At 41.9% G+C, this 16,004-nt stretch overlaps 1 protein-coding gene across 10 annotated transcripts in view; it reads left to right on the forward strand.

Moving 5' to 3' along the window:
• Positions 1–16,004, forward strand: part of Trpm3 (transient receptor potential cation channel subfamily M member 3) — a 473,683-nt gene that overhangs the window by 369,633 nt on the left and 88,046 nt on the right. For all 10 annotated transcript variants that reach the window (XM_090329658.1, XM_090329656.1, XM_090329657.1 and 7 more), the window contains 3 exons: positions 9,125–9,225; positions 10,611–10,745; positions 14,604–14,654. In XM_090329658.1, the coding sequence (XP_090185784.1) occupies positions 9,125–9,225; positions 10,611–10,745; positions 14,604–14,654 (287 nt within the window). The remainder of the gene's footprint in view (positions 1–9,124; positions 9,226–10,610; positions 10,746–14,603; positions 14,655–16,004) is intronic.

Raw genomic sequence — 16,004 nt, forward strand, 5'->3', positions numbered from 1 at the left:
CTGAGACTGGAAAATTTTAAGTTTAATGCCAGTCTATTATATACAAAACAAATTTTTAAGAAGGAAGGAAGGGAGGGAGGGTGAAAGGGAAGGGGTGAGCAAAAGTATTCCACACTGTTTGGGTTTGAATCTCATTCTGCCATTTCCTGGCTACTTCAACTTGGGCAAATTTTGTGCCACAGTTTCCTTATCTGCAAAGTGGATTTATTGTAACCGCACCTTCTAGGTTATAGTGAGAATAATCTAAATGAAAACTTAGAAATGATGCGAGGTACAAGCTGGGCAAGAAAGAAATATTATTATTATTATTATCTTCCATAACTGAAGATAAACCAAGAAAGACAAGCTCATCTTCTATAAATGGCTTCTTTCACTCAGCTGTCTGTTTTATGCATTTCTTACCAGCCAAATATCAATTCCTTCAGCTGAAGTTAATTTTTCTTGATTCCTCTCAAATTTTTCATAGGATTCACCTGAAGTTATTTTTAACCAAAAAGAGACAGTTATCATTCAGGGAAAGATAACGGAGTAAAGAATAAATTATCCACAGAACTCATCTGCCTTTTTTGAGTGTGCTTCTAGCCTTTAATTTTGGGTTTTATCCATAATGCAGCCACAGGCCTAGGGGAGGCCCCTGGGAATAAGCAGCATTGCTACTCTCGGTATATGAAGGTGTATCCTAGCAACCTGACTCGTGTGGCCTTGCCTTTCAGTTAGACTCCTCTAAACTTAGTGATCTTCATATACGAAAGGTATATGGTGGTGGTGATGGTAGTGGTGGTGGTGGTGGTGGTGGTTGAAGCACCTGTACTCAGGGCCTTAGCATGGTCTCTGAGCTCTTTTGCTCAAGAGCTAGCATTGCACCACTTTGAGCCACGGTGCCACTTGTGGATTTTTGAGTAATGAATTGGAGATAAGAGTTTCATGGGTACTTTTCTGTTCTGGCTGTCTTTGAACTGTGATCCTCATATCTCAGCCTCCTGAGTAGCTAGGATTACAGGTGTAAACCACCAACCCCCAATGAGACCTCAGTTTAGATCCTGCTTCTTCAGTTAGTCCAGTGTTCCGAGTTTTTGTGTTCTGACTCACAAAGTGTGGGGAAGGTGATGTTCATAGTACAAATGAGATCATACTTGTAAATTGTCCGGCACATAATTGGCCCTTATAATATGGCAGTAAGTATGTTTCCGTGTACCCTTCCTTGATGTTAGATATATTGAGTATTATTCCTTAGAATCATTTCTTCATTTCCTTTGTCAGTCCCTTTTATTGCTATTCTTTACATTCTGCCAAACTTATAAACCACAACTAAGCAACTAACCTCAAAATGTGCATGCCACCTTGCCTCATTCTCTGTCCCTCTTAACCATAGCCTCCAGAAAAAACTTCCTTGGTGGCCACAGGCACCTCAAAAGTCAATCAAATTAGCTGTCTCCAAAAAAATGAAATAAATAAAGCTAAGTTGTATTTCTGTCAAGAGCTGGTTCCCACCTAAGTTCTTCACCTCTGCTCAGAAAGTCACCATCCTTGCAGTTATCCAGCATCAAAACCTCCAGCACATTCTCCCTCCCTTTATCCAAAAGAACTTATTAATTCTGGGCAGCTTTTTCTTCCCCCACAAAAATCTATCATATCTATCTCTTCTTGACAGGTCTGGCACCATTGGACTTTGGGGAGTTTTTAATTTGATGGATTTCACTGGTCTTCTAAGACACTTTCCCCTGAGCACATCCCTATCCATCCTCCATATTTCATTTGCAGGAATATTACTAATGCAAAGTGACTGGCCAAGACATTCTCCTACCTACACAACTCTCCCAGCTTTCCAGTATACTCATGATGGTGCATTTCCCTCTTCCTTTACTGAAAAGCTTCAGAAGCAAACAAAGAAAAGCATATAAAGAGAACCGCCCCCCTTTTTGGTGCAAGTGGGAAATATGTGGGTAAATATCTCTACGCAGGAGTTATGTGGGAGGAAGAGGACAAAGGTTAAAGAAAGACAATCCAACCCTGGCAGCCTTCCCAGGTACTCATGCAGATGAAGAATGTCCTGAAATGTACCATTCTCTCCTTTCACTGGAACAGGATGTGCCAACACAAGGGTGAACTGGAAGATGGCAGGAGTTCTCTCTAGACCCTACCTCAGGCCATAGAAATAGAAGAGGTGGGTTGTGAACAGGATTATGCAGATAAATTATGCTTACAGGAGGGAGTTCCACTTTGTCATAACTTAGAAGAAAGCCTTCCAGTTGTGAATAATCTCTAGCTTGGAATGCCACCCTGGGGCTATTATAACCCAACTCATTAAATGACAAATAATATTTTAAAAAAGATTAGCACATACTGTATAGAGAGATTTAAGGAACATAACAAAAGAGCAAAATGAGCATATTTAACCGAAGAAAAATACTCTTTTCACAAACATTTCTGAGGAACAGATGAGCACTGGATATGGGAGCTTGGACTTATCTGTTGGGGGTGTCGTCTAAGACTCCCAGTGGATACCCCCAGTGGAAATCCCACATAGTACCAAAGCCCCCACACATGCTCTGCTCCTCCTATCCTTTCACAGCTCTGATAAAGCTTCATTTGTAAATTAGGCACAGTCGGCCTGTGGGGCCACTAGAAGCGCTCTCTCTCTCTCTCTCTCTCTCTCTCTCTCTCTCTCTCTCTCTCTCTCTCTCTCTCTCTCTCTCTCTCTCTCTCTCTCTGTATCTCTCTCCCTCCCTCCCTCCCTCCCTCTCTCCCCTCCCCTTCTCTCCTCCTTTCTCCCCCTCTCTCCTCTCTCTCTCTCTTTCTCTCTCTCTCTCTCTGTCTCTCTCTGTCTCTCTCTCCCTCCCTCCCTCCCTCTCTCCCCTCCCCTTCTCTCCTCCTTTCTCCCCCCCCTCTCTCTCTGTCCCTTCAGCTCCCTGTAGCTAAGAATGAAAAGCTTCATTGTGTCCTGTCCTGCCTCTTTCCATCAGTCATTGCATGTCCAGATCCCAAAGTAGAAGCTTAACAGATCACTCTGATTCCTCTCTCTCTCTCTCTCTCCCTTGATCAATTCAATTACAATATGAATTACAGGAGGTTTTCCATTTTGTGCTCTAGATACCCTTCCACCCGAGCTCTTCCTGCCCATCTTCATCATTCCCTTCCCCAGAACATGGCAAAACTTTCCTATCTCCTTTTTTTCCTCCAGTCCACTTGTGTCTTTAATCCTCTACACTGCAACAAATTAAATTTTCTAAGACATAATTTACACTACGCCATTTCTTAGACCACATATGTGGTCTCCATATAGCTTCAGGATAGAGGGGAAATTTGTGCAATTATTTACATGACCTCTACTGTTCTCTCTGTTTCTGTGTCTAAACACACAGCCCAGCAGCATGTTGGCATGAATCTCCCAAATAATCATTGGCATTTCATGTCCCCATTCTGCCCACACTGTTCCCTTTGAAAGAATTCCTTTCTTATTCTCTTTTCTCCAAGAAATTAATTCTTCAAAACCTTATTTATGCCTGGAAAGAAAAAGTCACTTTATTTTCTCTCAGCTCTTTTCCTGGCCTACCACATTAAGACAAAATAACAAAATCGTATTTTTATGTCTGATATTTACCCGTGTTTATTCTTACATTAACACCTATACATTTGGGCTTTCCACTTCCTAGGCTATCCCCGCCCCCACCCCCACCCCCACCCCCCACCCCCCACCCCCCGCCAATTCTTCATGTTAGATTTTTTGTTTGTTTTCTTGTTTTTTCTTTTTCTGGTCCTGGAGCTTCAATGTGGGGCCTGGGTGCTCTCCCTGAGCTTCTTTTGCTCAAGGCTAGCATTCTACCACTACATGGCCACATCCGACTTTTCTAGGGTGGTTTATTGGAGAAAAGAGACTTAGACACCCCCACCACCACCACCCCGTGGCTAGACTCAAACAACAATCCTTAGATCTCAGTGTTTGAATAGCTAGGAGTACAGGCACGAGCCATGGGTGCCTGCCTCTTTGTGTTAGTTTTACCTGACCTGTTCTCAGTTCAAACGTTCTTATCAGACAGGCACTAACCTTGCCTATATCATCACCTCCCCTGTGGGTACTTAGAATGATCTTCTTCCCCAAAAGTGCTAAATCCTCATATCCTCCCTAGACAAGGGACCTGGTTAAGAAGCAAGATCCACATCGCATCCAAACCCCTTTCAAAACCTCGGGGCATTTTCACCTCCTCTGTGTCTCATGTGCAGGTCAACTGCACACTCCAAAAGCTTCAGATGCTTGTGTCTTCAAGTCTGTCCAATGACTCCATTTACAGCCGTGTTTTAGGGGACAGCCTGGCCTGTGGGTTGATCCTAATATCATCATAAGAACATGTGAGATTTGGGTGGATGCACAGTGCTACATCACTGCCTTCTTTTGAATAGACACAGATCCCACATCCCCTGGGAGAACCCTGCACCTTTGTGGAAGCATACGACCTGAAAGTGCACACTTCCGTGGTTTATTTTGCTGATTTCTTGAGCTCTCTTCCACCGTGAATTGAATGTAAGCTCTGTAAAGAGACTGCTGACTACTATCTGGTTGAAAATCAGATATCAATCCCCATGCAGTTTGTGGAACAGAAGATAGGTAGTTGTCTATGTCTCTATCAATCTCTAACTAGCTAACTATCTGTATGTATTATCTATGTATATATTATGTATGCATATATGTATATATGTAGGCATATATACATGTGTGTATAGGTATATCTATTGAGCAGGTAAATGAATTCTTACATTCATTGACATTAAATTAGAGAAGGGGAGTTTCGTCTCTTAAGACAAAGGACTCTGTCTTATTTATCTTGGTCCTCATGCTGGTAGAGTGTGTATCAGATATGAAGACATCAAAACCTTTGAATACACAATAGAATGAACAATGATTGAGCAAATCAATGAGCAGACATTATGTACACTAGAGATTCTTCCTCTTGTCTTACCATTAAAATCACCTGGACAGGTGATTATTTTTTAATTATTTAAAAAATATCAAAAGGGTTACAGTTATACAAGTCAAGCAAAGAGTATGTTTCCTTTTGGACAATTTTAAACTGTTGGCTAGTTTTCAAACACTGCAATGACAAGGGCTGATGATTCCAGAATCTCTGGGGATGGAGAGGTCATGAGCATGAGTCTCTAGGAGACTCCAGTGCACAGCAACAGGTGAGGACAAGGTGACCCTATGCTCACTCTTAATGGGATCGAGACAACTCTCAGCATGCAGGAATTTCTCAGTGAAAATAGTCACTTTCTCAGGCAGACCAGAATAGTTAGTCATCCTAAGCAGATCCAAAACTGTCAGCAAGGACCATGCTGGAGTGATATATTTTCAATTTTTAAAAAGTCATTGGCTTCATGTTTTTATTTGACACTTACCTAATTACATTCAAGCTTGTCTCTCACCTCAACCTCCATCCCTGCTTCCTGAAAGGCTTCCTGTTTGTGTTTGCGCTGCTGTCATTGACTTGTGTAGCAGATGAGTTTGTGACATCCAAATGGCAAAGCAGATGAATAAACCATTGCAGTGTATCAGCTGTGACCAACAGACGTGCTAAAGAACCAAAGCAGCTCTCTCATAGAGCATTAGAGGGGGTGTGAATTCGTGTGGGCGCTATGGAAAACTGTGTAACAGTTCCTCAAGAAGCTAGAAGTAGACCTACCATTCAATCCAGCAGTCTCACTCCTAGGCATTAATCAAAAGGCCATGATATCAGTATATCAAAGAACTCACGTTTGCTTGCACAATAGTCAACATACAGAATCAGCCTGGGCATCCATCTGTGGGAGAATAGACGAAGGCAATGTGGTCTCAACACTGCAGTACGATGGGGCAAATAAAAAGAGTGAAATCGTGTCACCTGCACAAACACAGAAGTGGAGACAGACACAAAAAGACAAACACTGTGTGTTCTCACATCTGCGTGGAAGCTGCTACCTGGATTTTGTGAAAGTAGAGAGTAGAATAGTAGATACCTGGGAAAGATAAGAAGAAAAAAGGACGGAGGGTAAGGCCAGTGGATACTGGGTAGAGTTGGATAGGAGGAATGATTTCTGATGTTCACAGTAGGATAACTATGGTAGACGACAACTAACAATATTTCCAAACAGCTAATATTGAGGGTTACCATGCTCTCCAACCCCTTTAAAATAATATGTTTAAGGCAAGGGATCTGGGAGTTACCCTGATCTGATTACACACTGTATACATTATGTAAATATCACTTCATGTTCCATAAATACACAAATCAATGTACAGTACATATGTATTCATTTGAAGTAAAGTAAGTTTTTAAAAGGAAAACTACTCAGGTGCCAGTGGCTTACACCTATAATGCTAGCTACTCAGGAGGCTGAGAAATGAGGATTGTGGTTCAACCCAGATGGGAAAGCCCACTTAGCTCCAATTAACCTCCAAAAAGCTAAAGGTGGAGCTGTGGTTCAAGTGGTAGAGTGCTAGCCTTAAGGAAAATAAAAAGGAAAAAGCTTAAGGACAGCATCTATGCCCTGAGTTAAAGCCCCAAGAGCAAACCATTTTTAAAAAGAAAAAGAAAAAGAAGCAAGCATAGGAAAGTATAAAGCACCAGCTTTGCTAATAGAATCCCAATGAAGCTTTATGTATTTTCTCTCTCCAAATTGAAGACAACACATCCTGACACATTCCTATTTATCACTTGCTTACGCCAGGGACTCTAATATGAGTTTGCAGTTTCTGCTGTTTTCTTAGGTGATAATCTCCTTGATGGAAAATTCCTTAGGTAAACAAGTTACTATTCATCATTCAGTAGCAGTGTTGCCCACAGTTGGCTGGGAATTTGGAAACTCACACTCCACTCCAGAGCTACCCAATCAGAATAGCTGGAGGAGGCTCTGGGTTCAAATTCTGATACTATAAAATAAATAAATAAAATGTAAAAAGCAGGATGACTGGAAGTGTGACCCAAGAATCTGTGTTCTAGAAAGTTCTCTGGACTTACGCCTGCTCACCTAAGCAAATGTTTTGCCTAAGTCTCAATGTCCTCATTACACAATCACAGGGTAGAGGGAAGATTGGCAGGCTAATTTAGCACAAGCATTGGAAAAGAGCTCAAACAATGTGATTTAATTGGTACGGGGTAACTGGCCCACTGGATGTTGTGACATGAACTCCCCAGGTGGTTGTAATATGTGCCAGCTTGGGCATGGTTAGTATGATAATAAGTTCAGCTGGCCGCAGCCCTGACCTCTCTATTGCTTCAGCCTCTCTGGTGAGTAGCCCAGAGGGAAGGAGGAATAGCCCACACAATGGTTATCCTCTCATCCCTCACAAGTGTCAGAATAAGCAGTGATGGGGGGAAGGATTAGTATGGTGGGTCTGAATCTCACCTGGCACATGATGAAGAGTCATTCTGCTTATCTCTCTATCCATAGCTATTCCATCTTTCACTATTTACCCCAACCATTCTGGCCCTTGGTATCTTCATCTGCCCAATGCAGACAGTAAATCAGACTCCATTTCCAGAGTTATTTGGGGACCCACATATGACAACATATAGAAGCATGGGATACTTAGCCAAAATGCTTAGATGCTTCAAATAGGTGAGCCAGGGAAGAGTTCTTTCTCTTTCTATAATAGACTTCCCGTTACCGGCTGTCCCCTTCTGTGGGGCATAAGGGCCTCTTTTTCTGAGCACCAAAGATGTTAATGAGTTGCAAAAATCTTGTTTACATGCTGTAGTTTATATGTATGATCTCACAACATCTCAGGCAAGCAAATGAGGGTAATTCTTATACCAATTATAAAACAGCAGTTCAGAGAAGTTCAATGTCACAGTCATGAGACTTGAGTAGCCCCTGGGGCCCTCTAAGCCTGTGTGCTGTCTCTATTCACAGCCACTGAACCCGGAGAACTTTCTGACATGATAGAAATGTCTTCTTGATCATGGTTCAAGGCAGTTAGCAATATTCTATCTTCAGAATAAGCCAGGAATAGTGATAACTCCTCTTTCATCCCGGTAACTAGGGAAGCGGAGAGGGGAGGATGATTTTCTGAGGCCAGCCTCAGAAAAAAATGTTTGATTCCCTCTGAGAAACAAGGCATGAATGAGTAAAAACCGACTGGGGTTGTGGCTCCCATAGTAGAGTTCTTGAGAAGTGATCACAAGGCCCAAGTGAAGAAAGGAACGGCTCACTAATTCTTCTCTCCAGTTCAAATTCCACAGCTTCTAACAAGACATGGCCACTGAGCATTGAAATGCTGCTAATGTCACCAACCCAGGAGTTCACATTTTTAATTCATTTATATTTAAATCACCACCTGTGTGTGTGCACACCCGTGCATCATTAAGAGGAGAAACTGAAAAATGTGTCCCAAAGGCTACCGTCTTCAAATCATAGTAATCCTAAGATACTATGAACTTTTCTCAGCCATGTTTGTGTTTCATTTGGGGTTTTGATTCCTTTCCCCAGTACCAGGGATGGAGCCCAGCTTGCCTACAGGGCAAGCATTGAATCCTCCTGAGTCACATCTCCACCCATGTCTTAGCTGCACTTAGCTCAATAGAGAGGCCACAGTAGTCAGGTAGTTTCTAACTAAACACTGCATAATGTGATGGCTCGAAACCAGGCTGGCCAAGAGAAGCAAACTGTGTGGTAGAGTGACATCTCTCCAGCTACCTGGGCCGTACAGATTCTGACTCACTGCACACTGACTTTATCCCTTAGAGCAATACTCATCAATGCCCCTACTATGGACCACAGTTGACCCAGGCTGTGGAATAGCAGATCTCCACATGATGATTCTGTCTCCCTTCATTCTAGGGGCCACTTGGACCCTGCCTAGAATCATTTTTGATGGGCATGACTGAGGATGGGGTGGAAGGTATTGTTGGATATTCTTAAATAATCTACAGTATATAAGGCATTCCACAACCAAGAACTACCCTCCTCAAATGTGCCAGTAGCATCAAATGTCAGACACCTTGCTGCAGAGTGGTTTTCAGGAAGAGTCAATGACAGAGTGATTGGGGGGTGGAAGGGAGGGGAGGGGCCTTTGTGGTATGATTATTGATCATTGTTTCTCTCTCTCTTTCTCTCTCTCTCTCTCATTCTTTTCTCCCACTTGTCTGTACAGGAGCCAATGCCTCAGCCCCAGACCAATTGAGCTTAGCTTTAGCCTGGGACAGAGTGGACATCGCTCGCAGCCAAATCTTTATTTATGGGCAACAATGGCCGGTAGAGTATATGTCATCACTCCTGAAAAGCCCTCTTGGTTGGGCCAGGGTATTTGTATAAGGAATATTTGAGAGTAGCTCAGGAAACTACTTGACTGCCTTTTCCTTAAGATGAAAGCAGGGGGGTGGGGCACAGACAACAACCACAAAAAAAAAAAAAGCAAAACTAAAAAATTTCTGTCCAGAATTGTCTCATAGTTGGGGAAATGCTGCCCCCTGGTGGCACTCTAACTCCATACACCATCGGATACTCTCCCGTTTTCATTTCTAAATGACCACGGAAGGATGGCAGACATCCCCGTGCAAATGGTTTTCTTTCTGGTGCTTTCCGGACACACACGTGGAGTTGTGTGAGTTAAAATGAAATGGACAGGTAGGATTTGTTTGCTTCAGATCACCTTTGAAGAGGGCAGAGGGAAGAGGTTGCAGCTCCACGTGGTGATGCCATGTTGGTGTGTGGCTGGGCAGCACCTCAGGATGCAGAATTACCAGGCCCCCCCATGCAGGTGCCATCTGGTCCTCCTGGCTGAGCACAGATCCTCCCTCTTTCCAAAGGGCAACATGAGAGAACCAGAGATTTATATAACTGTTCTTGGTTTGTTTCCCTCAATTGACACTACCAAAAATAAACGCTTGGGAAACCGGCCGTTGGAGGGTATACACACACATCCATGGGAGGCCACACAGCAAGCCTGGCCTTGGAGTTCTGTGCCTGGCCTCACACCAGTCCTGGGCAGATCTTTCTTAACCCTTCCATCCCTGCCCCCATCCTCACAGCTTGTCCTCTGGTATCACCAGCAGATTGCTAGTGCGGACTTAACTTGTCAAGGAATCTAAGTATTGGGGAACCTTTTGCAAAAGGAATTAAATGAAAGTGCTGGTGTCCAGGGTGTACTCAGAAAGGAGATTGTTCTTTTAGTGCAGTGAGAATAGCTCACCTTTCTCTTGCCTGTTTATCCAGAGATCCTCGGCGTGTTCAGATCGTTTCCACCTCTTTGGGTTCCTCTTTTCTGATCATTCAGGCGGTCTCATTAGAGCCCGAAGGAAATGGAAATGGGGTGGAAAGTGGCCACTCAAGCACTTCACTGCCCTTTCAGATGTTTGCACTGGTAATCCGTGGCAATTTTTCAGGACCAAGAAGAAAGTAAGGCCGAGAAGAAACAGAACTTGGAAGTCCTTGACTTCTATTTCTAAAGATAGGCCCTCACACACAGGAGAGGGAGTTCAAAGACTGGATCTTACAGCCAGTCTCTCTGGCATAGTCTTAGATGTGTTCAATGATTGTATCCTGATGTCATGATATTTGTGTATGAGCTGCTGGGGTGAACACTGAGAAACCATACCCCCTAGTTCCTGAGCAGACTAACTCAGTGACTTGATTTGCAGGTGGGGTCCCTGGAGCAAGCCATGCTGGATGCCCTAGTTTTGGATAGAGTGGATTTTGTGAAATTACTCATAGAGAATGGAGTAAGCATGCACCGTTTTCTCACCATCTCCAGACTAGAGGAATTGTACAATACGGTAGGGCCAAGATAAGGCGCTTTTTTGTGTTCCTCTTGTTTTGTTTTTGGGTTTTGTTTTAACCTTCTCCTGCTTCCCAAATTCCTGAGATTCTCTTCCCCTCTACCCCATCAATGCATGAAGATCATTATTCGCAAGTATTCCCTTACACCTACCCAGACAACCAACGCCAAGTCACCTAGCTTCCACCTGTTTTAACTGCTCAGTTGTCAAGGTCCAAGGCAAAATGTTACTTGATCATTTACTTTTTACACAAAGATTAAAAGCCTCTGGAAAACCAGAATATTTTTTTATTCTGTGAGCCTAGAGGGTATTTGAGGCAAAGAATGATTGATTCAACACCAATCCTCCAGGAAGCCATTTGAGTTCCCTAGACTACCATTCTGTTAAGCTCAGAACATTCACGTTTATTCTTTTTCCATGCTAGTGAGATAAAATGTAAGCAATGACTTGTTTAGAATCACCAAGATGCATTTTTGGTTTTTGTTGTTGTTGTTCTTTTGTTTTCTGCTGATATCCTTTAAAATCTCAAGAAGTTTAAAGAGCATCATACCGTTTGGCCATTTTACAGATGCGAGAACAAAGTTCCTGAGGCTAGGCAATTTATAAAGGACAATGATTTCTTATTGTTCTGAATGCTGAAAGTTCAGGATCAAAGCACCAGCAGCTTTGCTGTCTAATGAGAGGAGATGGCTCTATCTTATGGATATGTCCTCTGAGTGGGACAGACACGGGTTCTTATATGGCAAAAGTGGCAGACAGGCAAATATTGTATGAAGCCTCTTCTGTATTAGCCCTGATTCCACTTACAACTTGGAAGTCCTGGGGTCGAATCACCTTGGAGTGGCTCTATCATCAGTATGCAGGCTATGAGTATGCAGTTCAATATGAGTTTTGCAGATGCATAAAACTTCAAACCATAGTGGAGGCTAATAGATGACATCTTCAAGATCTCAGAACTCCTAAGTTAAAATTTAAAAAAAAGCTGGCAGGGAATCTAAGCTTCTATCTCAGAAATAACTTCCCCCTCATTTGACTTAGCATTTATCTGTCCCATTAGGTAAAGTACAGTCGAGGCCAAGGGTTATTGCCTTTTGCTCAGCCAACAGCAGGTGCTTCGGCTGCGTCTCATTCCCACTGCAGAAAGCTGAAAGCAACATGGTTTCAGACTACTGTTTTCTCTGCCAGTTTGCCACCCTGAGACTTACAGTATGAAAGAAGTAAGTCAGAGTCCAACAGCTTACAAATCAGAAAGTTAAGGAAGCAGGGAGGTGACTGACAGATTGACAAGAAAAAAAAAGAAATGAGGCTATTCTCGATTGAGGAAGGCCAGTATATCTCATACACCCATCAAGTGTGGTGAGTGCTGGGCTATAATGTTAAGGACCGTGAAACAGTGAGTGCCCCCCCAAATAATAATGGTCCTCACATTTGTTGAGGGCCAAAAACTATTTTAATATTTTAATATGTGTTGGGTTATTTACCTTCAAACCACCCTACCAGATGAAGTGATATCATCTCCATGTTAGAGATGGTAACAGCTTAAGTACTATAACTTGTCCAAGGAGTTTGATGGCAGCCAAGAGTTGGACCTCAGAATCTGTACAGCTTCTTCTGTTGGCAGAGTTCTGATGAGTGGGCATGTCACGTGAACAGCAGGTGGTCAAGTTCAAAACAACAACCCATTTGATAAAGGTTTTGCCATCATGGTTTTAGATCTGCCAATCATATTGCCATATTTAGCAAATAAAAGTCCAAAACTGCCCAGTTAAACTTGAGTTTCATAGAAACAGTGAGGGCTTTGTTTTTTTCTTAAGTGAAAGGACAGTCCATCCCCCTATCTCTGTATATAACAAAAACTTCGAATGTTCTTGCATTAGATGGCATTATACTCTCCTCAATCTACTGGCACACTTTAATTCTCATCTCTTAGACTACTTCCAGTACCCAATAAAAAGTAATTTTTATACATAGTTGCTGTACCATATTTAGGAAATCCTGAGGAAGAGAAAACAAAAGCCTATACATATTCAATATAGTTACTTTAGTTCTTTTAGGTATTGTGAGAGTATTGTACAGAGAGGGTTAACATTTCACAAGTCAGGTAATGATTGCATTTCTCCTTTTGGACAATGTCACTATTTCCTTTGCTTTCCTGTTCAGTTTTAGGGAGAAGTTTCTGAGACAGACTATCACCGTATAGTTTTAAGCTGGCCTTTCTCTCTTGATCCTTCTGCTTCAGCCCCTGAGTGCTCAGATTATTGGCATGCCAGCATCATGCCCAGCTTACAACTTTTTCCCAAATATTACCAATCCACAGTTGGTGCAATCTTCAGACATGACATTTATGAATATAGAAGGCCAAATCAGATTCCAAAAGTCATAGGAGGTATATTTATGTTAAAACTATTTGTTATTAAAATAAAAAGATGTAATGTAGTCACTATCTTGCAAATGTAACTGTAATCCCTCTATATATCACCCTGATAATAAAATAAAATGAAAGATTAAAAACAACAAAAAAAACTATTTGTTGTTTATCTGAAATTCAGGTCCAACATTGATACTTTAGAGAGATAACACACGGCAGCTGATTTCACTTTATTCTCATTTCAAATGCATGAGTGTGCACACACATACACATGTCCTTTTTGCATCTCGTTCTTTTCCCCAAAAGAGACTGCAGCTTTTTTTTGAATCAAGTCAGCAAACTTATCTAAAGTCCAAGTCTGGCTTGCTTCCTGTTTCTGTATAGCCTACAAGATAAGAAATGCCTTTTATTTTAAACATCTCTATGGTTGAAATAACTAAAAAATGAAGTCTATTCTAGGAAATACTAAAATACTATAATAATCCCAGCACTTGGGGGGCAAATATAGGAAAACTAAAAGTTCAGGTCTGACTTGGGTTACACAGGGAATTCCTGTCTCAAAAGTAAGTTAGATTGATAGATAAATGATAGATAGATAGATAGATAGATAGATAGATAGATAGATCAAACAGACAGATGAAATTTGATGTTCTGTATCCATGAATAAAGTCTTTTTGAAACAGTCAAGCTTTGTTAATACAGAATTGTGATTTCTTCCCCCTTACACTTTTTTTTTTTTGCCAGTCCTGGGGCTTGAACTCAGGACCTGGGTGCTGCTCCTGCGCCCCCTCTCTGAGCTCAAGGCTAATATTCTACCAGTTGAGCTCCACTTCTGTCTTTTACTGAGTAGTTTGTTGGAGATAAGTAAGTCTCTCATGGGCTGGGAATGTGACTTAATGGTATAGTGTTGCCTCGCATGCATGAACAAACTACAATCCTCAGATCTCAGCCTCCTGAGTAGCTTGGATTTACAGGCATAGCAGCTGACTGGCCATTTCTTTAAACAGCAGTTAAACAGACTTAGACTATATCGCCCACAAAGTCTAAAATATTCACTGTCTGTCCTTCAAAGAAGAAGTTGGCTAACCTCTTTTGCAAAATCATTTCTCATTCACTAGAAGAAAAACGACTAAGGAGCCACAATGATAATGTGCCAAAGCATTTCCCAATGGGTAAATTGTCTCCCTTTGGTTTCCCTGGATGCAAACTTAGCTGTTTCAACACCGAGCCCAGCTGTCAAGAGAGCTGACAACTTCCTTACGAAGTTGGAACCTAGAACCACTCATGTACTTTCTGAAGGAAATCAATCCAAAATGCCTATTCTGTATTTGTTTAGAAAATTCAGGTACAACTGAGCAACTAGAACAAGGTTCATTGTGATGACCCATCCCTGCAACCAGCCAGACCTATCCTTCCAGATCCTTCTTCCTTTGCCAGTAAGATCCCCTGACTAGCAAAACTGTTTGATTCTTCTTTATTGTTTTCAGAGACATGGGCCCTCAAACACATTGTACCACTTGGTCAGGGATGTCAAAAAGGTAAGAATCCTCTAGACCACAGGTCGGAGGCCCTGTCCTGATGCTTCCTGTGACTAGACAGTGTCTCTGCCTTGCATGAGCTGCTAGACCCCTCTCATTTCTGAACAGTGCGTGCACATCTGTTTGTTAGACCTAATGCTTTTGATGCTGTTACATAGCAGAATACTAGGCTTCCCCCACACCCCTACCGTGTGGATTTATGCCATCCCCTGGGTTTACCATACTGTTTGCGAGCTATTTTCCACGATGTGTCATAGACCATCAGAAAGACACCTTCATTAGCTCCTGAGATGACATCACTTCCGGAATTGTATAAAGTATAGGAAGAAAACTCCAAAAGTCTCACAAAAGCAGAGATAAGAACTCACTGTGGCATGACCTTCTAATTTATTTTTCCCAGAGTATGTTTTTACATTCATCATCTTTATTTGATTTTTAGAAAAGCTAAACTACTCACATTTTACAGATGAGGCTGACTGTATTTGATGCTTAGTGATAAGCTAGCATTGGAGCTCAGATCACTTAATTAAGGATAAAATAGTAGCTGCGATTTATTGATAATTAAGTGTGTAGCATTGACTGATGTAAGCTTCCTATGAGCTTTAATACATGCCTTCTTTACAAAATGTGTGTGTGTGTGTGTGTGTGTGCACGCGTGTGCAGATGTGCCAGTCATGGGGCTTGAACTCAGGATCTGGGCACTGTGCCTGAGAATTTTTCCTCAAGGCTAGCAGGCTATCACTCTACCACTTGAGCCACAGCTCCATGTTCATTTTTTTGTGTATGCGTGTAGTTAATTGGAGATAAGTAGCTCACAGACTTTCTTGCACAGCCTGGTTTTGAACCATGATCCTCAGATCTACCTCCTAAATAGCTAGGATTACAGATGTGAGTTACCATTATCTGACTTAAAAAAAAACTGTGTTTGAAGTTGGAATTATTACTTGATTGTCATTAGTTTCTTTTCCCATTCACACAATGAGTTGGAAGGTAATGAAGGGGTGAAGAGAAAGGTGATGTTTAAACTCAGCAAAGAGTTCTTCTGCCCTAAGCAGTCTGCTTTAGGGCAGCTTGGTTCCTGAACTCCTAACTTGAAAAGACAAACTACATGGGAGGCACTTCCCACAGAGACACACATATGCATACTTTACACCTACCACTACGAACACTGTCCAGCAACTAGTCAATATGAGGTCCAAAATAAAGTATAATTTCTCCATCTCATAGGAAATAATTGGCTCAAGGCCTTGAGATATCCTGTCACAACACTGAATTTGTTTTTCCTTCAAAAAGTGAATCAAAGTTCCTATGGTTTTTTTTTTCAATGTACCTGGTTTCAGTTGCTAGATG

This window comes from Megascapheus bottae, chromosome 3, assembly GCF_031878675.1.
Source record: "Megascapheus bottae isolate mThoBot1 chromosome 3, mThoBot2.hap1, whole genome shotgun sequence".
NCBI lineage: Eukaryota > Metazoa > Chordata > Mammalia > Rodentia > Geomyidae > Megascapheus > Megascapheus bottae.